The sequence below is a fragment of the Drosophila takahashii genome, chromosome X, assembly GCF_030179915.1.
Source record: "Drosophila takahashii strain IR98-3 E-12201 chromosome X, DtakHiC1v2, whole genome shotgun sequence".
NCBI lineage: Eukaryota > Metazoa > Arthropoda > Insecta > Diptera > Drosophilidae > Drosophila > Drosophila takahashii.
This window is the reverse complement of record NC_091683.1, coordinates 18,467,008-18,489,392: the sequence shown is the minus strand read 5'-3', so window position 1 is coordinate 18,489,392 and position 22,385 is coordinate 18,467,008. Positions and strand designations below refer to the sequence as shown.

General features: G+C 40.9%; 6 protein-coding genes across 6 annotated transcripts; all 6 read left to right on the top strand.

Moving 5' to 3' along the window:
• Window positions 1-3,075: 3,075 nt before the first annotated feature.
• Window positions 3,076-3,865, top strand: Vago (vago). The gene is made up of 3 exons (XM_017146740.3): window positions 3,076-3,240; window positions 3,306-3,450; window positions 3,499-3,865. Exons 1-3 carry the CDS (start codon window positions 3,159-3,161, stop codon window positions 3,758-3,760), a joined length of 489 nt encoding a protein of 162 aa, XP_017002229.1. The 5' UTR covers window positions 3,076-3,158; the 3' UTR covers window positions 3,761-3,865.
• A 322-nt stretch (window positions 3,866-4,187) lies between these two features.
• Window positions 4,188-6,628, top strand: LOC108060830 (growth hormone-inducible transmembrane protein). Its single transcript, XM_017146722.3, has 6 exons — window positions 4,188-4,624; window positions 4,680-4,791; window positions 5,342-5,483; window positions 5,562-5,898; window positions 6,257-6,389; window positions 6,446-6,628. The coding sequence occupies exons 1-6, from the start codon at window positions 4,405-4,407 to the stop codon at window positions 6,525-6,527; spliced, it is 1,026 nt and encodes a 341-aa protein (XP_017002211.1). The 5' UTR covers window positions 4,188-4,404; the 3' UTR covers window positions 6,528-6,628.
• A 511-nt stretch (window positions 6,629-7,139) lies between these two features.
• On the top strand, window positions 7,140-9,403 carry LOC108060950 (lanC-like protein 3 homolog). Its single transcript, XM_017146899.3, has 3 exons — window positions 7,140-7,348; window positions 7,411-7,471; window positions 7,585-9,403. The coding sequence occupies exon 3, from the start codon at window positions 7,665-7,667 to the stop codon at window positions 8,922-8,924; it is 1,260 nt and encodes a 419-aa protein (XP_017002388.1). The 5' UTR covers window positions 7,140-7,348; window positions 7,411-7,471; window positions 7,585-7,664; the 3' UTR covers window positions 8,925-9,403.
• Window positions 9,404-11,268: 1,865 nt separating this feature from the next.
• Window positions 11,269-15,165, top strand: LOC108060944 (apyrase). The gene is made up of 8 exons (XM_017146893.3): window positions 11,269-11,513; window positions 11,730-11,955; window positions 12,723-12,920; window positions 12,978-13,380; window positions 13,921-14,078; window positions 14,136-14,232; window positions 14,547-14,901; window positions 14,977-15,165. The coding sequence occupies exons 1-8, from the start codon at window positions 11,377-11,379 to the stop codon at window positions 15,071-15,073; spliced, it is 1,671 nt and encodes a 556-aa protein (XP_017002382.2). The 5' UTR covers window positions 11,269-11,376; the 3' UTR covers window positions 15,074-15,165.
• Window positions 15,166-15,457: 292 nt separating this feature from the next.
• On the top strand, window positions 15,458-16,744 carry LOC138913793 (apyrase-like). Its single transcript, XM_070218549.1, has 4 exons — window positions 15,458-15,592; window positions 15,654-15,756; window positions 16,220-16,577; window positions 16,645-16,744. The coding sequence occupies exons 1-4, from the start codon at window positions 15,476-15,478 to the stop codon at window positions 16,742-16,744; spliced, it is 678 nt and encodes a 225-aa protein (XP_070074650.1). The 5' UTR covers window positions 15,458-15,475.
• A 710-nt stretch (window positions 16,745-17,454) lies between these two features.
• Hsp60A (Heat shock protein 60A) lies at window positions 17,455-22,031 on the top strand. The gene is made up of 3 exons (XM_017146775.3): window positions 17,455-17,614; window positions 19,108-20,478; window positions 21,249-22,031. The coding sequence occupies exons 2-3, from the start codon at window positions 19,108-19,110 to the stop codon at window positions 21,597-21,599; spliced, it is 1,722 nt and encodes a 573-aa protein (XP_017002264.1). The 5' UTR covers window positions 17,455-17,614; the 3' UTR covers window positions 21,600-22,031.
• Window positions 22,032-22,385: the final 354 nt, after the last annotated feature.

The following is a 22,385-nucleotide window of genomic DNA, read 5'->3' as shown; positions in this document are numbered from 1 at the left end:
GATTTCTCGTATTACCTTAGAATGGTTCTAGTCTTGGCTTGAAAGCTACTACAAAGCTCGGATTAAATTACAGTTAAAATTAAACGGTATAATTACTATATGCATATATTGATTTATTTATTTTAGCGCGATCGTCACTAATTTGTACCTTGTTAAGAGGTATTCTTGTTTAAAAGGTGAATCACATCACAAATCACATCATAAACAAATCACCCAAGATATTATTTTTATTATTATTATGATATGTTCGGCTATAATGTAAAATTTACAGGCGAACTTTAAGTTTGCTATAGCTACGGGGCCTTAGGCTATTCCCAAAATAATAAAATGAATATAATATAAGAAATTAATATTTATATTGAAATTATAATATTAACAAAAAATTAAATTATAAGTTATTTCAAAAAAAACAAAAGTTATATAATGTTGTTATTTTAATTTCTTTTCAAACAATTAAATGAAAAGTCATTACGTTGTATATTTTGTTTTCTGTGTAAAACTTTTATCTTTATCCCTTAAAGTACAGATTTAAAGCCAATTAAAATATAAAAACGATAAAGCTTATTGGCAGTTTATATATGTACATAAAAAATGGTTTATGGAGGTTAAAGCAAAATATGCTTCACAAACTATAGAAGACTTTTCGCAAAAGCTTAATTGTTTTTAATTCACATGTGTATGTACAAGCCTACAAGGAATGCTTAACTAGAGGTTGTAAACATAGGATCAAATCTACAGTTTCCCTAAAGAAAACTGCACAATATGGTGACAAAAATAATGCGACACGAACACTGATCACACAATACAATTAAATTTATTGAAAACAATAACGGCATATGGATAGGCCAAATTAACTTGCCAGCCCGCTTTTTGCAGTTATACATATTCCCTAATAAATAAAAGTCATGGGAGCTTTGTTTTAATTGTTCAGCTGATTCACTATGAACACATTTAACTAAACATTCACATTACTTCTAAATTGATTATTGAAGCTAATTGATCACATGCAACAGTAGATGTTCGAAAATAATTAAATTCAATCAGGAAAATAAAGTCATCAAAAATTCTATGCGGGATAAATCGCTTTAAGTGTACATATTCTTTAAAAAAAACAAGTAAGTGGATCACTGCAAGCTTTGTAAAAAACTATTAGGATTTAATTAAAATAAATGGTGAATGGTAAACAATTAATTACACGTTTAAATGAAAATGTATTCTATTTGCTTTATTTGTGAGACTTTTTTTTTATATGTTATAATTTATAACTTTTTATTTCACTTTGCACCTTCAGCTTAAGAAACTATTTTCTCAGTGCACTATTTACTTATTCTTAAAACAAACATTAAATATTTCGTTAATTTTTTGGAGATTGTCTTAACTTAAGCCTTTTAAGCTTAAAAATATGCAACTATTTTGTACGAACTCGAAACACGCAAGGAAACTTTATTGGACACTAACTTTTGCAAATGATGACTCAGTCTGCTGAAATTGATGGCTGAAAATGGACAGTGAGAAAAAGGCATTCGTGACAGTTTCCGTTTCCGACTTCAAGTTCAAGTGGCTTGCCTATAAATTTGGCCGCCGGAAAAGATGTCCCACAGAAATCCAAGCTGCACTCGTGCGCACATTTCCCCACAGAATTTCACCCAAAATCCAGTCTCCTCGTTGGGGTCATCGTTGGGATCATCGCATTGGCTCTAATCGTTTGAAAAATTCTATAATAGATTAGACGATGCACTGATTAGCCACTTGGGATGGGATGTGGCCCTATATTCCCCAGCGGTTCTCAATGAATCCGCTGATGGATTACGTCTGTCGTCACGTGTAAATTGGATTCCCGCATTTTCCAAAAGGGGAAATTCCCGGAAAATACAAATGAGCTGTGAGATAGGTAAATTGAAATGAAACACTTCGATGGAATACTTTTAGAACTCCAAGTAAAAAACATTGGAAGTTTGTATATATTATTTACAAAACAAAATTTTACCATCAAAATTAAAATACCCAACTAAATACAAATAAATTATTTGCAATGCAGCTTAGTCATTGATTATTTCATGTGTATTTCAGAACTTCCTTCAGCCGAATTAGTTTTAAGAACTGCCAGTGGTGAGTCATTCCTGCCCCAGTGCCCGACTGTCTGCATAATGGCTTTTATGGCATTGGATGATCATGATCGCCGGAGCCAGCGGTATAGCACAGCAAATCAAAACATAAACAATTTTTTGGGAATTGAACTTTAAAGATCCAATGCGTAAACAAATGTACAGCAGCGGTCAAGAGGAAATAAACATTTTATTGAAGACCAAAGAATAACTTTTTTCAATTCATTCCACTCCAATTTCAATATTTTAAATAATTAGTAAAATAAATCTTTGCTTAAAGTTCTGGAAACAAATGGTTTTATTAATAATATTTAATTTAATAATTTAATTTATTTAAATAAATATTCAATCGCCTTTATTTTTATAAGCTCTGAGCAACATATGTACATATATAATAGACTGATTAGACAACAGGTCAGACATTGTACATACTTATACACACACCATAGATCGATACTTACTTTTTTTTGCATATTGCGATGAATGGTTGTTCCTGCTTTTATTGCTGTGAGGAGATAAGCACAACATCTAAAGGTGCGTTTCATAAATGTTAATAATTCTTACATTAAATAAATAAAATATATAAATATTTAAATAAATTGCACAATAGATTCTTCAAACCAATTTTCCTTTTATTTTAAGTTATAATGCATTGAAACATTTTATTTGTATCCTTTTTTATGTTTGATTAGAAATAATCTTATTGAAATATTTATTTTAAATAACCTAAGGATGTTTATAAAAATTTTACCCTCATATATTCGTTCAGATTGTGATGTCCCAATATGTATGAAACGCACTGTTATTGCTCTTGTTCGCATAAACATTCAGCAGATCCGAGTAAAATTTGTTAAATTTATTGTAGAGAAAGCGCGCAAATGTCGTAAGTGTGCGATTCCATACGAATGAGCATCGTACTTTGTGTTTTTTAATATACCTACAAATGGAGAAAGATTAACCGCACGGACCTCAGTTGTGCGCTAAACTTTGAAAACGTCGGGCTATTCTGTCTGCCGATCCGATCAGATTTGTCGAAAAATCCCCAAAACCGAAATGGAGTCAATTAATTTCGAGATCTTTATAGTCCTGCTGATGTCATCGGTGATCGGGGAGGGCCGAGCAACGCCCTATCGCGGTAAGAAACGAAATAGATGGAAAGTCTCAATGATTAAATGATGGTTTAATGTGGTTTTTCCATAGCTCCCGCTCCCTATAATGTGTACAATCACCAGTTCTGTATGGATACCCTGACGGGGCAGCAGCTCTACGTGGGTCAGGCCATCACGCGGCAGGATCATTGCGTCCGGGTGCAGTGCCTGGAAACGCTGCAGCTCTGGGAGGACAGGTGAGTCGATCATATATCCCTGAAATCATTATATCATCCGCAATCCAGCTGCCAGGTGCCGAATCTGACGAAGGGCGACTGCAAACGGATTGCATCCAAGGACGAAAATTCGGAATATCCCCGCTGCTGCCCACTGTATGAGTGCAAGACCTACGAGTCCCATTCCGGTGGCAACCTGGAGCAGACCAGCACATACAATCACTACGGAACCCTGATATCTGAACATCTCTCCGAGTTGATAGTGATTGACCACCGAGGACGGCGTCTGGACGAGATTCCCTCGGCGCCGGCGAGAAAGTATCAGGTGTGAAAAGAGGCCTGGAAATATGTGCTCTTATTATTAGTTAGTTCCTAGTGCAGCTGTAATATTTAACTTTGGGTTTGAAGGAATACAATAAAGGTTATTGAAGATGTACTATTTGTATTTGTTTTGGTAATAATATGCTAAAATTAGTTAAATTTTTTCATCAAATATATCATTTTTTTCACCCATTTAAAAGAAATATATAATTTCTTTCACCCATTTAATTCATTTTTAATTTAATTTAATAACAATCAAAAATTAATGAAAATTTGTCAGCACATATATCATTTCTTTCACCCATTTAAACTAATATTTCTAAAAAAAAATGTAAATTCTTTCGCTTGGTTTTCAAATTGGGCGGCATATCGATATAATACACGCATGGCACGTTATGATATCGATATCAAAACATCGCCTTGACTTATCGAATAACGATAGCCCCAGACATCGATAGCACAGCCAAAGAAACAGTAAAATAATAAAATTATTGCAACGAAACAACAAGTTATTAAACAGCAGTTAACTAATCACGCAGTACATACGATTTCCAAACCGAATCAGAATCAAAATCCTAATCGAAGCTAAGTAACACTCACCCGTGGAAAAGGAGAATCCCTCGCAGTCCATCCGTATTTCACCACAACAACACAATGTTGCTGCGTCTGGCACTTTCCACCGCCCGTCCATCGGGAAGTCTCAAGATCCTGGCCCAATCCCCGGCCCAGCTGTTCCGGGCCAATCCCAATCCCAGCCTGACCGCAGTGCGCAGCTATGCCCGTGGCCCCGTCCGCACCCGTGCCCCCGTGGAGCACCCACAGGCCAGGGCTCCCTCGCTCAAGGAAAAGCTGATGGGTCCGCCGGGTGCCAATGGTAAGGCTCTTCCTCCTCCGTTTGGCCATCTGTAATCCATGATCTCTTTTTACAGCCTACTCCATGGGCAAGGGCGCCGCCGCCGGAGCAGCCGCCGTGGGACTGGGCGCCCTGTGCTACTACGGTGTGGGTTTGGGCCAGCACACCAGCATCGCCGACAACGCCATGTGAGTGGTTTAATATCTCGGATGTTAAGGATGATGTCCCAAAAACACATTGCATGAAATACCTTAAATTACATTCATTTCTGTAAAAGTACTTCGACACCACTTTATTATTATTTAAAAAAGTTTGCACCAAAAAATTTAACAGCCCATAAAAACTAAAGAAAGCAAGTTATTACAATAATTTCAACGCAGAATACATCTAAAATGATACACATTAGTGTTTAATAATTTTCTGATTTTTTAAATATTTTACAAATATTTGTTATTAATTAATTTGCCAAGTAAAGCATTTTTTCGTAATGCTGACTTCCAATTTTGTTTTGTGCTAATGTTAAGAAGCCTTTAATTCATAATCATAAGCTCTCGACAGCTCTGGATAAGCTGAAACTGCGTAAAAATATGCATTTCCCATGGGTAATTTCTTTAGTTAAATCAAAAATTCAATTATATTTCAAGATCCCTTGAGTTTTTAATTCATTTAACCTTTACAATGTGCTGTGAGCTGTGAACCACTCCGTATAATAACTATATTTCCTCCTTAACTTTCTAGCATGTGGCCCCAGTATGTGAGGGATCGCATCCAGAGCACCTATGCCTTTTTCGGTGGCTCCTGTGTCCTCACCGCAGCCGCCGCAGCTGCGGTCTTCCGCTCGCACCGCCTCCTGGAGCTGGCCTCTCGTGGCGGCATCTTGGTGAGTTTCGGAGCTATTAACTGCATGCAAACCAAACACAACACAACATAACACAACCCTTCGACTCTATCCGCTTAGGCGACCATCGCTTCGCTGGCTCTGGTCATCGGCAGCGGGGCGGTGGCCCGCTCCATTGAATACCAGCCGGGTCTGGGAGCCAAGCATCTGGCCTGGGCAGTGCACTGCGCCATTCTGGGCGCCGTAATTGCACCCATCTGCTTCATGGGCGGACCGATCCTCACGCGCGCTGCGCTTTATACGGGCGGCATTGTCGGTGGCCTGTCCACGATCGCCGTGTGTGCGCCCAGCGACAAGTTCCTCTACATGGGCGGACCCCTGGCCATCGGTTTGGGCGTTGTGTTCGCCTCCTCGCTGGCCTCCATGTGGCTGCCGCCCACCACGGCGTTGGGAGCGGGTAAGTCTACAGATTCTAGCTTAAAAATAAGGATTTTTCAAATGGGGGCTACCACACTCATAAAAAATGCTTTCTAAAATTTAGAAATCTTGCCTTTGAATTGCCATCCTTTTCCTTGTTTTTAATTAAATTGCCTTTAAATATAGAAGATGTCTAGATTTAAAGGCACATTTTCTAAAAAAACAAATTTTTGTTGTCTTTTTCCAATTAGTGTTGAAATTTAATTTTAAATTACCAAATTTTGCTTTCTTTACAAAATTCACGAAAGTTACTTTTATTTTAAATCTTAAGGTGTGGTAACCCCCTTTTTTGTGAACTTGCAAGCATCGGTAACCCCTTTAAATCTCGCTTTTCGCAGGTCTGGCCTCCATGTCCTTGTACGGCGGTCTCGTCCTGTTCAGCGGCTTCTTGCTGTACGACACCCAGCGGATGGTGCGCCGTGCCGAGATGCATCCCCAGTACAGCTACAACCAATTCGATCCCATCAATGCGTGAGTTGTAGCCTTAATCATTCTGGAAACCATTTAAAATCGGTTCTTTCTTTCAGCTCAATGTCGATCTACATGGATGTCCTGAACATATTCATCCGTATCGTCACCATTTTGAGTGGCGGGCAGCGCAGGAAGTGAGCACTGAACAGAAACATGTGATGCAAGGATAATACCCTCTGATATATATTTATACTGTTGTTGAAATAAACCGATCGAGTTGATAAGCAAAATCTAATAAATTTTGTTTTTTTTTTGAGAAATTTTATATGAGTAAATAAACTAGGAGAATTACTTTTTTTTTAAATATATAATATAGAAATAGTGCTTCTATATAAAAATTAATGAATGAATATTTTGTAAAGCTTCTATTAAATAGTTTGTTCAATATTAAGGAGAATAACTTTTATATTACATACAAATATTGCTTCTATTTTTAAATATAAAAATTAATGGATGAATAATTCTTAAAGCTCCCATTTAATAGTTGGTAAATCTTAAGCTTTATAGCTATGTACGTTACTTTTAACCGATATATACTGTCTATGAAATCTCAGTTATCGATAGCACAAAGACCGTAAATTTGCAGTTCTTACATAAATTACCTATTTAATATAGTTTATATAATTATATTTCTAAACATATAAATAAAATAGTTATTGTTTAAAATTTTATATTTTTTTTAATATCGGTATCTGAAGTAAACCAGTGATCTATCGATATTCCATCGATGTTTCGCTCAGCTTTATTCCAAAGGACCTGAACGTTTCCGTTGCCAGGAATTATTTAAATATTTCGATTCGAGCCGTTCGTCAGTTGGAAACCAGTTCTCCCGTAGAAGCGCCAAGTTTTCCGGAATTCAGGTGGCGGTGAGAAAAGTGCCACTACGGTTTTCCTCACCAAACTCACTTGACAAACATTCTCGTTCCCTGAACAAACACACAACTTGTACTTCTACTTCGGTATAATTTTTACAATAACTTTTAAATAACTTAAATTTATATTACTTTCGCTTAATCCACAGGTTCGACCAATTGCCAGGAGCTGCTCATCCAATCGCCGACTGCCTTTGCCACCTGAGACAGGTGAGTTTAGAAAAAGGAGGAGGAGGTGGTGGCCAGACGCCCGGCCGCGCCCTTAAAGCCGGCAAATCGATTTCTTGACTACACTTGACTTACAAATCCCTAATCCTCGCTAGGTGCCATTGCCAAACCACTCGAAGAGGACGACAAGCAGACCAGGGGTCTCGTGACCACCCATCCTGGCCAGCAATTCGCCATGGAGCGCCGCTACCTGAAGAATCCCTTCGCCGATTTCGCCGGCGGTGAGAACACACCGTTCGCCAGCGACGAGGAGCACATCAAGAATCTGATCTGCACCTATGTGGACGCCATACTGGAGCACTGTCATCCGAACAACGACGAGGAGGACAACCGCGGCGATCTGTATGTGGGCAATGCGGGCATAGCCTTTATGTTCTGGAAGCTCAACAGCTGCGAACAGACTCGCGATCTCTATCCGGCGTTGGACCATGCGGCCTCGTTCATCCGGAACGCCAAGGCGAATGCCAAGCGGTACAAGAAGCGCTCCGCCGAGCGCTACTCCTTCCTGTGCGGCAATGCCGGCATCTATGCCGTTTCGGCGGCCATTTCGCAGGAGCTCAAGGATACCGAGGAGCTGTCCAACGATTTGGCCAACTTCAAATCGGGCATCCCCGCCAGCCAGGAGTTCATGCACACCAAATACGGCTGCGATGAGGTGCTGGTGGGCCGGGCAGGCTACCTATCCGGTTGCTATTGGCTGAACGATGTGCTGCCCGAGAAGAAGATCACCGACGACGATTTGGTATCCATTTGCCAGCTGATCGTGACCAGTGGCAGGGAGTACAGCAAGATTAATAGCTCGCCGTGTCCGCTGATGTACCAGTACCATGGTACGGAGTATCTGGGAGCAGCCCACGGCCTTTGTGCCATTCTGCACATGCTGCTGGACAGCCCGTGGTTCCGCACGCTGCCCATTTCGGCGCCGGCCGCCGAGCTGCGCGACATCAAGCGCTCGATTGACTTCTTCCTGGAGCTGCAGGACGGCGATGGCAACTTTCCGGTGGCCCTGGAGGATCTGCGCTCGGGCCGGGATAAGCGACTGGTGCACTGGTGCCACGGCGCACCCGGCGCCGTCTATGTGCTGGCCAAGGCCTATCTGATCTTCAAGGAGGAGAAGTACTTGGCCTCGCTGCGTCGCTGCGCGGATATGGTTTGGAAGAAGGGCTTTTTGCGCAAGGGACCGGGCATCTGTCATGGAGTGGCCGGCAATGGCTATGTGTTCCTGCTGCTCTTCCGCCTGACCAACGAGATGAAGTACCTGTACAGGGCGCACAAGTTCATGGAGCTGCTGACCGATGCGGAGTTCAAGCAGCGCGCCAGGACACCCGATCGTCCGCACAGCCTGTACGAGGGCGTGGCCGGTACCGTCTGCTTCCTGGTCGATCTCCTCGAGCCGGAACAGGCCTACTTTCCCTTCATGGACGTCTTTCACTAGGCGGAATTAGCTCAACACGACAACTTTCAATTCAGGGAGAGTTATCATCATTTCTAGTCACCTGTTTGCCTATTTTTCCGTTGTAGTTCTCTCGTTGTTGTTGCCTTTGCGTTAACCCAGCGGACTGGGACGTTGGAGTGGAAGATGGAGGATGCCAGAGGACCGCATCCGATCTCTGAGCGCACCGCATGCAGGAATGTTCTCAGCCATTCTCATATCAAAATTCTCTGTGCTTTACGCTAAGCAATTAACTTAATACATTGATACTTATACACAGACATATTACATATACATTATATTTATATACAATTTATAATATATATATATACATATATATATATACTTGCGCTGACATCTATTATACAGACAAACATAATACTTACATGCATAGTGTGCTTTATACCTACGAGTAATCCACAAAGAGCTCCAAATCTATTGTCAATGAGAATCAAATAAATCATTGTACTATTTTATACAGATATGTACAATCCTGTGGCCAAATTCGAACCACCCCTGAGGGAATCGATGGTTACACGGGTGAATACCGCAGAAGAACGTCTTTTATTCCACCCCTTTTGTATCTCGATATGAAGATAAGGGATTGTTTACTTGGAATATTAAACGGGATTTCCCTGAAAATATATTGCTTAAATTCTTATATGAAATATTTTAAACATATTTCATGTTCTTAAGTGTTCTCTTCGATTTGTTATCTCAAGTATTTTTACTTATATTAACCGGCAATCGGGCAGGAATTGATTAAAATCTGGTTTATCAGCGCCTTATAAACCTGATATGGGTGTAAATCTTACTGTCATTACCAAAGGTTTTTTTGATTACCTTCTTATGATATAAAAACTGTAATATTTATAATCTATATTTAACCTTGATTAGGGAATTATCTCGACTGCAAGTTCAAGTAGTATAAGTGCGTATTTTGGCCATAATATTAATCCAAATATAGATAATATAGATAGTAGGGATAACGGGGGCTTATATCGGGGTTTCTGGCCGTCTGTAATATAGCCAATTAGTTTTTTTTTGGCCAGTGGTGCAATAAACCAAATTGTGGGCCGGTTATATTATGGCTCTATGAGGTTGTACCTGTTCAGGTCCCACGCTCATATATTTTGTTTGTGCCAGAACGCAATAAACACACGGTTAAAGGAAGGTTTTAGTCCACTCATACATCAAGTGCGGAGCATGTGTAACATGTGTCAGTAAGTGAATATTACCGGAGTAGCGCCCTCCGTATCCGCTTACCCGTATCCCAATCATTCGGCTTATCGCCGATCAATGAGTGCATATCATTAAGTGTTTGATACCCTATGAAACCAAGCCACTTGATAGGGTAGATGGAAAGTGATCTTTTATAGATTTTACAATTTTTAGTTTTATATTGTAAACTATTTATAGAGATTTATGACTAGAAAACTAGGAAAAAGTGGTTTACTACTTTTTAATTAGTGGTTCAGGAATACTCATATTCCTAAGTAAATGTGAGAGAACCTTAGTATTACCTAAACCTGATTGAAATATTTTAGATAATTTAACAACTGCTCTGTTTGCTTCATACTAAGTTAGTATACTCCGATTCTTTATCTTCAACAACTGGAAAACCTATAATGCAAAAATGAAAATGATAATGATAATATGGGAAGAGTGACCCACTGCAGGCAAACTGAATTGCACGGGAAAAATAGAATTGTCATTTAATTTTTGTATGTTAATCTATTTTAAATCTATTTTTCTTGGTGTTAAAATACGTTCATATCTTTTTAATCTGTAAAAAGAATTTTAAGTTTATTTCTTAGAAAAAAAATCATTTTATGTTTTTTGGGATAATCATTTTATTGAATAAACATTACAATATAACCTAATATTACATTTCATATCATACATTTTGATAAAAGTAGATTTATTTCTTAGAAAAAAATCATAGAATGTTTTTTAGGATAATCATTTTGTAGAATAAACAATACAATATAACCTAATATTACATTTCATATCATACATTTAGATAAGAGAAGATTTATTTCTTAGAAAAAAATTATATTATGTTTTTTAGGATAAACCTTTTATTGAATAAACAATACAATATTACCTAATATTAAATTTCATATCATACATTTTGATAAGAGAAGATCAAGGTGATATTTTTTTCTTGAAAAGTGCAAACACTTTGGGTGAGTTTTTGGCTCTCTGCAGGTGGAGAATGAAGTACGTATTATACACCGGGCTTATCAGAGAGAAGGAATGAGGGTACCGGTGACCAGATCCGATCGGAGCAAGTGTCTTTGGGCCCGAAACCCATTCAGATTTCACAGCCGTCGGATTGTTGGCGAATTCGGCCATTCAGTTGCCTTATCGACGGCCATCGGGCTGGGTGTACCTACACTTGAATATTTATTTATTTTTTTTGTTTGTTGATCGGTTGATACGAAACCCGAAAATGCCAACCACTTGCAGTCGACTTTTAGGATTTCTGGCCATGATGATGGTCATCCTGGGGGCACCTCTCTCGGCTGAGGCTGCCGACAAGGAGGGCTTTCCCGTGTCCATTATCCACATCAACGACCTGCACGCCAGGTATGTAAGGCGGAAAAACCGAACTAATCAGATTGAGTCGGTTTATGTTTATGGCCAACACACACGGCCGTAAACCATGGGCCTATCAGGCCCCCGTACTGATTCCGATCTCGATCCCGATAACGAAATGTATACGACACGGGGACTCCACTCCACTCCACTCCAGCACGAGCCCACTCCTGAGCTAATCCCCGCTTCCATTTCGATCACCGGCAGGTTCGAGGCCACGGACACCTCTGGAGGAACTTGCGATGAGGGCGAGCAATGCATCGGCGGATATCCGCGCACTGTCTACACGGTGAGGCGACTCCTCCGGGAGCAGGCGGAGCTCAATCCCATCTACATCAATGCCGGAGACAGCTTCCAGGGGACGCTGTGGTACAACATCGGTCGCTGGAACGTCACCCAGCAGCTCCTCAACCTCCTGCCCGCCGAGGCAATGGTGGGTATACCAAGTCATCCGATTTTCAAGAGCCGATATCTCAATGTTAGGTTAACTTTGAATTGATTTTTCTAAAAAATGTAATGACTCAGTATTATGTTAAATATTGTATAATATGGATATATGTATATCTGAATGAAAACCCTTAACTAAAGGCAATGTTCTGATTAAATTTGTCGTATAACAAACTAAAATCCTAACGGGACATTGAGAAAACGGCTCGTAGTCAAAAAAACTGACAAAAGATCAGATTGATATGTGCTGGTCAATTTAACATTTTTCAAGAGTCAATTAATTCATAACAAACTAAAACTTTAACGGGACATTAAGAAATCGGCTCGTAATCAAAAAAAAACGGACAAAAGATCAGATTGATATGTGCTGGTGAATTTTACATTTTTTAAGAATCAATTAATTCTTATCAATTTGATATTAATAAAGATTACGCTCATCTTATTTTGCATTATTTGTTCAAAAATAACTAAATTTGGTATTTGAAATGATATGATAAAATATGAAGTTGATATTTTTTAATCATTTAATGATATGAAATAAGGTAGAATTGATCCAATTTCATATCGAATTGTTTTTTCTGTATATATACAAATGTATATGTAAAATATCTTAGATTCCGAGGTATATAATTTGAAACATTACTGTGTTTAGTAAAAATTAGAAAGGATGTTCCAAAACCAATAGTTGCATTTTCTAGATCAAACGATACAATCTTTTGAGTCAGAATAATAAAATAAAACTACTAATTTCAGACCCTGGGCAACCACGAGTTCGATCACGGAGTCGAGGGCGTTGTGCCCTTCCTGGAGACGGTGAACACCACTATGCTGGTGGCCAACATGGACTGCGCCCACGAGCCGACCATGGAGGGCAAGTACAACAAGTCGATGATCATTGAGCGGTCGGGTCGGAAGATTGGGCTGATTGGCGTTATCCTGGAGACGACCTACGTGAGTAGAGGTATCATTCCAGTATCAGACATTGCAAATTGTGTAAATCCCCTACAGGATCTGGCCAATACCGGCAAGGTGATCTTCCGGAACGAGAGCGACACCATCCGCGAGGAGGCGCAGCTGCTGAAGGCCCAGGGCGCCAACATCATCATCGTGATCTCGCACTGCGGCTACGATGTGGACAAGGAGATCGCCGCCAATGCCGGCGACTGGATCGACGTCATCGTGGGCTCCCACTCGCACACCTTCCTCTACACTGGTGATCCACCAGGTCCGCACAGCGCCTCTGGTCCTTACCCCACCGAGGTGGTCCACAGCTCCGGCCACCGCGTCCTCATCGTCCAGGCCTCCGCCTACGCCCGCTACGTGGGCAACCTGGTCGTCTACTTCGATGACAACGGCGACGTCCTGGACTTCGAGGGCGACCCGCTCTACATGGACCAATCGGTGCCCGAAGGTCAGTGCAAATAGATCGCAGCAAATTGATCAAATTAGCTTAGGAGGAATCACATCTTCCCGTGAATAGTTGATTAACGTTTCATTTTAATTTTCCTTTCGGAATTTCCAAATGTGCTTTAGTTAATAACTCTTTAGCTGGGGTTTTCCAATGATAGCTCGGCTTAGTATAAATATAATAACATTTTAACAAAAATAGAACAATACTCAGTTAAGACACTTTTTTGCTTAAACTGCGTTATAATTCTCAAGTAGTTATTCTGCTGGCTTTTTTCGCGTATATCTATGTATATTATAAATAAAATTAGGTATAATGTGTTTTGTGATCATATTTGAATAGTATTGCTTAAGCTTTCGTTAACTCTTGTGTTCGTTTTTTTTTTCTGTGAAATACCAGTGAATTTTTTTTCTGTGTAAATATGTATATGTTGTACTGCCAGTTTGAATATTTGTGTTTGCTGTTTAGTGTTAAATGTGAAAGTCCTTTATAGTGAATAGAATGGAGCTTACATGTATATATTGTGATTGAAATCCCCCCCAGATGAGGAGGTTCTCGAGGCTATGCAGCCGTGGAAAACGGTGGTCGACGAAATGGGCAAGGTGGTGGTGGGCACTACCAAAGTGGATCTCACCAAGGACGATTGTGCCGCCGGAGAGTGCAACCTGGGCAACTACTTCTGTGACGCTATGGTGCATTCTGTAAGTGAAAACTCTGGAGGCTTAATCCTTAAATAACATTGCATTCCCCATTCATAGTTTGTGGGAATGGCTCCATATGAAGAGAAGGCCTGGACGAATGTGTCCGCCGGACTCATGAATATCGGAGGACTCCGCGTGCCACTCAATAGGGGCAGTAAGTATTTATTTTTATTTTTTGCACGGGGGAAATCAACCTTGAAGGATAATAAACAGTTATAAGTTGTATTCCCCATTTTCATCACTATCTTTTCTGTATAAAGTATGTCGCCGTAAAATCGATATGCGCATGTAAATTTCTGGCTACGCATATTGTTTTAACATGAAATACTCATTTCGAGCATATAAAATTGATATTACATAATGTAAAATCGATCTACGTTTCATATTAATTTTTTTTGGTTGTATCTATATAATTTAACCCGCAAATAATAACACTTTTATTCTCATAAAATCCCTTTTAATCCGCAGACCTTACGTACGCCCATATAGTCAGCATGTCGCCCTTCGAGAACACCCTAGTGTCCTACAATCTTCCGGGCAGCAAAATAGTGGAGGCCATGGAGTGGGCCGTTAGCAAGGTGGATTTGGAGAACGGGGTGACCGGATCGTACATTAATCTGCAATTCTCGGGAATTCGGGTGAAGTACGACTACACCAAGCCCATCGGATCCCGAGTTATATCCGTGACGGTGCGCTGTGCGGACTGCGAGGTGCCCAAATATGAGCCGCTGGTGTCCGACAAACTATATCGCCTCACCTCGCCCAATTTCCTGCAGGCGGGCGGCGATGGCTACACCATGCTCGCCGAGGGCACCGATCTTCAGTACGTATTTACCAACCTTTTAAAAGGGTTTTTCCAAATATTTTCTATTTTAAAATCGCTATTTTTCCCTTTCAGGTGGGGCGTCACTGACTTGGATGCCCTGATCTCGTACAGCGAACACCTAAATCCCATCACCCAGGGTCTCGATGGACGCATCACTGTGCTCAACTGATCCCTGCACTGCAACATAAATTGTACTGCCAAATGGTTGCATTTGTCCCAGTAAACTTTTCAGGGAAACTAAAAAAAATTGTTTTTCATTGGGGGTAACAATATTAATAATAAGAATAATCATGATAATAATTTTTTTTTGTGTATTAATTTTGGTAATGTGTAGTAAATATTTTTTTTTTTTTTGAGAAAAGGTATAATATAAAATTTTATTCAGACGTTGATCAACCAAATAAATGGTTATAAAACGCATAATTTAGAACAAAGAAGCAAATAACCGGAAACATAACATGATAAAAGTAAAAATTAAAATATAAAAATAATACACTTTAAAAAAGATACACATATTGTTTCCTTTAAAGATGAAATCGTTCTGCAGGCCATGGTGCCGTGGCAAATCGAGATGGAACCCATCGCCAACCGGATCGTGGGCCAAAGTAGGGTTTATCTCCAGCAGAGCGAGTGCAGCCGTGGGGAGTGCAATCTGGGGAACTTCTTCACGGATGCCATACTTTATGCGGTAAGTCTGGGTGTGGGCTGTTCTCGTTCAGGACTCATCCTAACCCATGGATCCCCAACAGTTCGTCAAAGATGCCACTTCATCGTCCGTCGATGACAGTTGGAGTAACGTGACCATTGCAGTGACATCGCAGGGAACTTTCCGAGTGCCCATTTCAGCTGGCAGTGAGTTTGATTTACGTTCTAAAACCTACACAGAGAGAATTATTAATTTACTTAACACTTAAATTGATGTTTTTTTACTAAGTACCAATTTTTTAAATAATATACCTTGGAATTGAGTCTTTTTGGAAATTTTTTTCTCAAAAACGGGAACAATTAAGACATTTTTTAAATTTGTCCACAAAATCAGTACATCCTCAAATTGAGATTACAAATACTTAATTTGAAAACGTCATTCTTCTTGAATATTTCTCTCTGTGTAGCTATATCTTAAGTTCATTGTGAAGACCCTATAAAATAGGGACTGTATGGGGTAGAAAATACTTTCGGTAATATGGTCAATACTATAGTTTACAGAAAAAAAAAAAATAAATAGATAGAAAATTAGATCAATCTGTGGAACTGATTCATTAACATATATTCATTTAAATATTATTGTATTATTTTGATTTATTTTCCCTCACAGACATCACCTACAAGCAATTGTTCGCCATGTGCCCATGGCAGAATCGATTGGTCGCCCTTACTCTCGAGGGGAAGCACATTGTGGAGCTTTTGGAGCACGGAGTGGCGCCCATGAATGCCAGTTCTGCATCGCCGCGATCCTCGCGATTCCTGCAGGTTTCCGGTCTACGGGTCGTCTTCGATTTGACCTTACCCGCAGGTCAGCGCGTCTCCAGTGTCCGAGTTCGATGCTCCAAATGCAAAGTCCCCGAATATATGCCACTCGTTCCGGAAGAGAAGTACCGCGTAGTGGTCATGGAGTACCTGGCAAATGGAAAGAATGGTTTCGGCGTAATCAACGAAAACGCAGAGCATCCCGAGTAACTATAGCACACAAAGTAAATTTAATTTCGATCTTCAATAAGAAAAAAATTCGATCTTTCCCAGGATGGGTCCCTTCGATTTGGACGCATTGATGGAGTACATGGACGCCGTGGGACCTATTACCACTGGAATTGGTCATAGGATTCAGTTTGTCAATACATAATATTTAATTGGGTTTTGGTAAAAATTTTACTTTTTTCTGTTTTTCTTTTGCTATAACTTGGCCAAAAATGGTCCTACACCCAAAATACATACTGTTTTGAACAGATAACAAAATAATAAATAAATCCATGACACTTTCCAAGTGATCTTGGGGAAAATAAAATTTTCGCCATTTTTCAATTTTTTTATAAGGGGGTACATCATGATTTTGTAAAAAAAATGGGAAAAAAATAAAATGTCGAGGTTTAAATGCCAATCGTTTGGAAATTTAATAACGAGTTCAGAAAGGTATGACAATCCATATTTGGATCATTATTTCCACTGTTACGGACTTTTTGTGAAAAAATACAATTTGCGTTTTTGGTAAAAATTTGACTTTTTTATAAGGGGATGCACCATAATCTTTTACGTAAAATGACAAAAAAAAATAAAACGTCCAGGTTTAAATGCCAATCGTTTGAAATTTTAATAACGAGTTCAGAAAGGTATGACAATCCATATTTGTATCTCACCCTATAAAGTATAGATATTCTTGATCAGGATCACTAGATTTTAAAATAATTTTAAAATATCAGAATTATGCCATAAATTGTTTAAACACATGCGAGTGTGCGGAGCGTGTCCTCGCTAAGTTATCCGATGCAACGCACCTTTTATTTAGGGGAAATATCGATAGTTTGAGATTTTTTAGGGAGAAAGCTAAATTTTCATCTGGCAACACTGATTTAAGCCACATTAAGGTTAGGAAGTTCGCACATTTCGAATTTCGGGCGAGTAAACTGAAGTGAAGTGAGCTTGTTGTTTCACATCAAATAGAATCGGAACTATTCAACTGTCTTGTTAATACTGCGCAGCACCAGTTTAATTCACAGTAAGTGTTCAATTTGATTTCTAGCGATTTCTAAATCGTGGATTCTCCACCTGCAAAGTTCGTGTGTTTGTGTGTCTGATTGGCGATTATATAAGAGCGGACAATCTGGCTGCTAGCCGGCAAATCGTGTTTCCAGAAAGTTCTACCAATAGATTAGTGAAAAGTAAACGAATTCTGCATCTTAGTATATTAATTAATTTGTACTTTCATTAATCGCCCCTCTCTCACACACACACGCACACTGGAAAGCCAGGGAAAAGATAGTTGGGAAAGCGCACATGTTTTTCCACTGCTTGCCGGTAAGGGAAAGCAATTTCACCTTTCTCAGTGGCATTGCATGTGCTTCCCCCCTCCCCTCCCCTTGGAAATCTCGTACTTATTGAATAATAGGCCCTCCGATTTCGAGGGTATCTATTTTTCCCCCCGAGTGGTTACATAAATCGTTTCTTCTGGAATGCTCGGTGCTGAGATGCCTTTGTTGTTGCTTCCAAGGGGGCGGGGGGAAGGGCACTGGAAGGGGGGCCTGGCCGGTACGGTGGAACCTCGATTACCTAACGATAAGATTATCGAAAAAACTAGGGTCTTTACCCATTACATATGTATGTATATGTATGCAGTTCCAAAAATATGTCAGTTTAATTTTATTCCACTGTTTTTTGGTCCTCAGTTTTATAAAGGCATAACATTTTTAACTATCTTGGGAGTTCTATTATTATAGCCGATAAATAATAAAATAACTGGTGTTTATAAATTGATTAAGTATATTTACACGCCTTATTTATAATTTTTAATCAATGGCTTATGTAATTTCCAAAAAAGTGTTGTTTGTTTTTCGAAAGAAAATGATATGATAACATCATCTTATAATTTTATTATCAATTATTATTATATATTTTAATACAATTCAAGCTATCCACGTGCTGAATATACAAAATTGTGTTTTAAAAAAAACATGTTTTTGATTATGCTGTTGGTACAGAAATATCTAAATAAATTCTTAACAGATCTATGAAATCTTATAAATCGTTATAATCTATAAAATCTAAATAGATTCTTAACAGATCTTTAAAATCTAAATAGATTCATAACAGATCTATAAAATCCCGTAATACACCCATTAGTGAAATTATTAATTTATATAATTTCCATAAATGCCGGGTCTTTACATCATCATCTAAAAAATTGTAGTACTACCATAGAATTTACTGTCATTGTACATTTTCCAACCTGACAAGCTATATCCGCCAGAAAATTCATATAATCCGGGTGTACAAGTTCGTTTGCTCTCACTTGGTGTTCGATTCTTCCAAAAATTCCACATTAAAATAAGGCCCAGATCGATTTCTGTACTTTGACCCGCCTGAACCGCTCGCTTATCAGCCGAAAAGCTGCGGGGTAAACATCTTGGGGGGCAGAAGACCCCATCTTTTCGAGAGCACGTGCTTTGAATTTTGATATAATCACTGATCTAATTACTCCTCTCTCCCCCGCAGATGTTTCGTTTGCCAGTTTCGCTTGCTCGCACCTCCATCAGCCGCCAGCTGGCCATGCGCGGCTATGCGAAGGACGTGCGATTCGGTCCCGAGGTGCGCGCCCTGATGCTCCAGGGCGTCGATGTGCTGGCCGATGCGGTGGCGGTGACCATGGGCCCCAAGGGACGCAACGTGATCATCGAGCAGTCGTGGGGCTCGCCCAAGATCACCAAGGACGGCGTGACGGTGGCCAAGTCCATTGAGCTGAAGGACAAGTTCCAGAATATCGGTGCCAAGTTGGTCCAGGATGTGGCCAATAATACCAATGAGGAGGCCGGTGATGGCACCACCACAGCCACTGTTTTGGCACGCGCCATCGCAAAGGAGGGCTTCGAGAAGATCTCCAAGGGCGCCAATCCCGTCGAGATTCGACGCGGCGTCATGCTGGCCGTGGAGACGGTCAAGGACAACCTGAAGACGATGTCGCGGCCCGTGAAGACGCCCGAGGAGATCGCCCAGGTGGCCACGATTTCGGCCAACGGCGACCAGGCCATCGGCAATCTGATCAGCGAGGCCATGAAGAAGGTGGGACGCGATGGCGTCATTACCGTCAAGGACGGCAAGACCCTGAACGATGAGCTGGAGGTGATCGAGGGCATGAAGTTCGATCGCGGCTACATTTCGCCGTACTTCATCAACTCGTCGAAGGGCGCCAAGGTGGAGTTCCAGGACGCTTTGCTGCTGCTCTCCGAGAAGAAGATCTCCTCGGTGCAGAGCATCATTCCCGCTTTGGAGCTGGCCAACGCCCAGCGCAAGCCGCTGGTCATCATTGCCGAGGATATCGATGGTGAGGCTTTGAGCACCTTGGTGGTGAATCGCCTCAAGATTGGCCTGCAGGTGGCCGCCGTCAAGGCGCCTGGTTTCGGTGATAACCGCAAGAGCACCCTCACCGACATGGCCATCGCCTCCGGGGGCATTGTCTTCGGCGACGATGCCGATCTCGTCAAGCTGGAGGACGTCAAGGTCAGCGATCTGGGTCAGGTGGGCGAGGTGGTCATCACCAAGGACGACACGCTGCTGCTGAAGGGCAAGGGCAAGAAGGAGGATGTGCTGCGTCGCGCCAACCAGATCAAGGAGCAGATCGAGGACACCACCTCCGAGTACGAGAAGGAGAAGCTGCAGGAGCGCCTGGCCCGCTTGGCCTCGGGCGTTGCCCTGCTCCGCGTCGGCGGCTCCAGCGAGGTGGAGGTCAACGAGAAGAAGGATCGCGTGCATGATGCCCTCAACGCCACCCGGGCGGCCGTCGAAGAGGGAATCGTTCCCGGCGGCGGCACCGCTCTGCTGCGCTGCATCGAGAAGCTGGATGCCGTGAAGACCAACAACGAGGATCAGGTGAGGGAGAGGGCTCTTGTTTTCCGTTTTTTTAAATTTTTTGTTTCTTGTAGATTAACATATTAAGGTTTTATTTTTTTTGTAAATTACACAGAAGTGATGCAGATCGTTAGCTTAGTTTGTCAGCTAAACAAATTGATCAATTTTATATCGTTAGGTCATTTTTTAGCCAAGTTACGCCGGAAAATTACCCAGATAAATTGCCAAAAATCCCTTTCCTGAAATTTTGACTGAAATTTCTAAAAATGGCATATAAATATTTTTTTTTGAAGTCTAGAATTTATTGGTGTCGATTTCCGGCTTTAAAGGGAGGTAGGGTCTTGCACAAAAACAAAATTATTTTTTTTTTTAATTTGTTTCTTGTATTAAGATATACAAAAAAGTTTCAATTCAATCGGACAAGAACTTTAGAAGTTATGCTAAAATTAAAACGCATTTTTGACTTTGGAACATCGAAAAAAATTATCAAAAATAAAAAATTAAAAAAAGGGCTTCCCAGGGGGCTACTTTAATTTTTAATTCCTAAGCGAAATGTGAAAACAAAATGGAATTCGATCATTTTTAGCGGAGGTACAGTGAACACCGCAAATGCCTTTTTTTTAAGTGTTCCAGCAATCGCTTTGCTACCGATATATTAGCCGATATATAGACAATAATAGACAAAGGATTTGAATTAAATCCATGCAACCGGTTTTTATAGAAAAAAACGCAAAGTTGGTCGATTTTTTGGTGCCCCCATTAATTGAATCCATTTCGATTTCCCTCCACAGAACCTCGGCGTGGAGATCGTGCGTCGCGCCCTGCGCATGCCCTGCATGACCATTGCCAAGAACGCCGGCGTCGATGGCGCCATGGTGGTGGCCAAGGTGGAGACCCAGGCCGGCGACTACGGCTACGATGCGCTGAAGGGCGAGTACGGCAACCTGATCGAGAAGGGCATCATCGATCCCACCAAGGTGGTGCGCACCGCCATCACGGACGCCTCCGGCGTGGCCTCCCTGCTGACCACCGCCGAGGCCGTGGTCACCGAGATCCCCAAGGAGGATGGCGCTCCTGGCATGCCCGGCATGGGTGGAATGGGCGGCATGGGAGGCATGGGCGGCATGGGTGGCATGATGTAAGACGGAGAAGCCTGCGTACTGTTTAAGTCACGATGAGGAGCGATGACGACGGAGCGGAGAGGCCAGCGAACGCAGATTAGATCAGCAGTTGCGGCGAGACCCACCAATATCTCTTACATCGGTGCATCCAGTTAGATTCATGCCTCTTTTGACTCTTAACGCCCCCATACACATTCTAATCCTCGATGGAACCTCGTTTTGCTTCGCATTTATCCTTTGGCAAAAGCAGAAAGACATCAACACTACACACAAAACGCTGGATGTGCGCTCGCCGAGACGCCTGCGTTCGCGCCACCACTCGTCGTCCGCTTCCATTGTGTTCTACGTTTTTTTAACTATTCCTTAACTCTATTTTTTTTTACATGTTATATATGTAAAGATACCGTTAGTTGTAAAATATATAAAATAAAACAGAAGTTAAATTGAGGAAAACCAGGGAATTACTTTTCTTATGGAACGCTGAGATCTCGGAAACTATAAGAGCTTGAAAGTTGGGATTACCTATGCTGATTCTTGGGGTTCCTACGCAGTGAAAGTTTGGTTCAGCCTTAAACGATTTTTAAAGGTGTATGTCGGCCACATCCTTGAAGATTTCGGAAAAGTTCAAAAGCAATTTTATTGTGTTTACTTATACCTTTCAAAATGTAGAAGAAATTTTTCAAATCAGACTATTCATTAAAAAGTTATAATGTTCTTATGGAACGCTGATATATTAGAAACTGTAAAAGCTAGAAAGTTGGGATTACCTATGCTGATTCTTGGGGTTCCTACGCAGTGAAAGTTTGT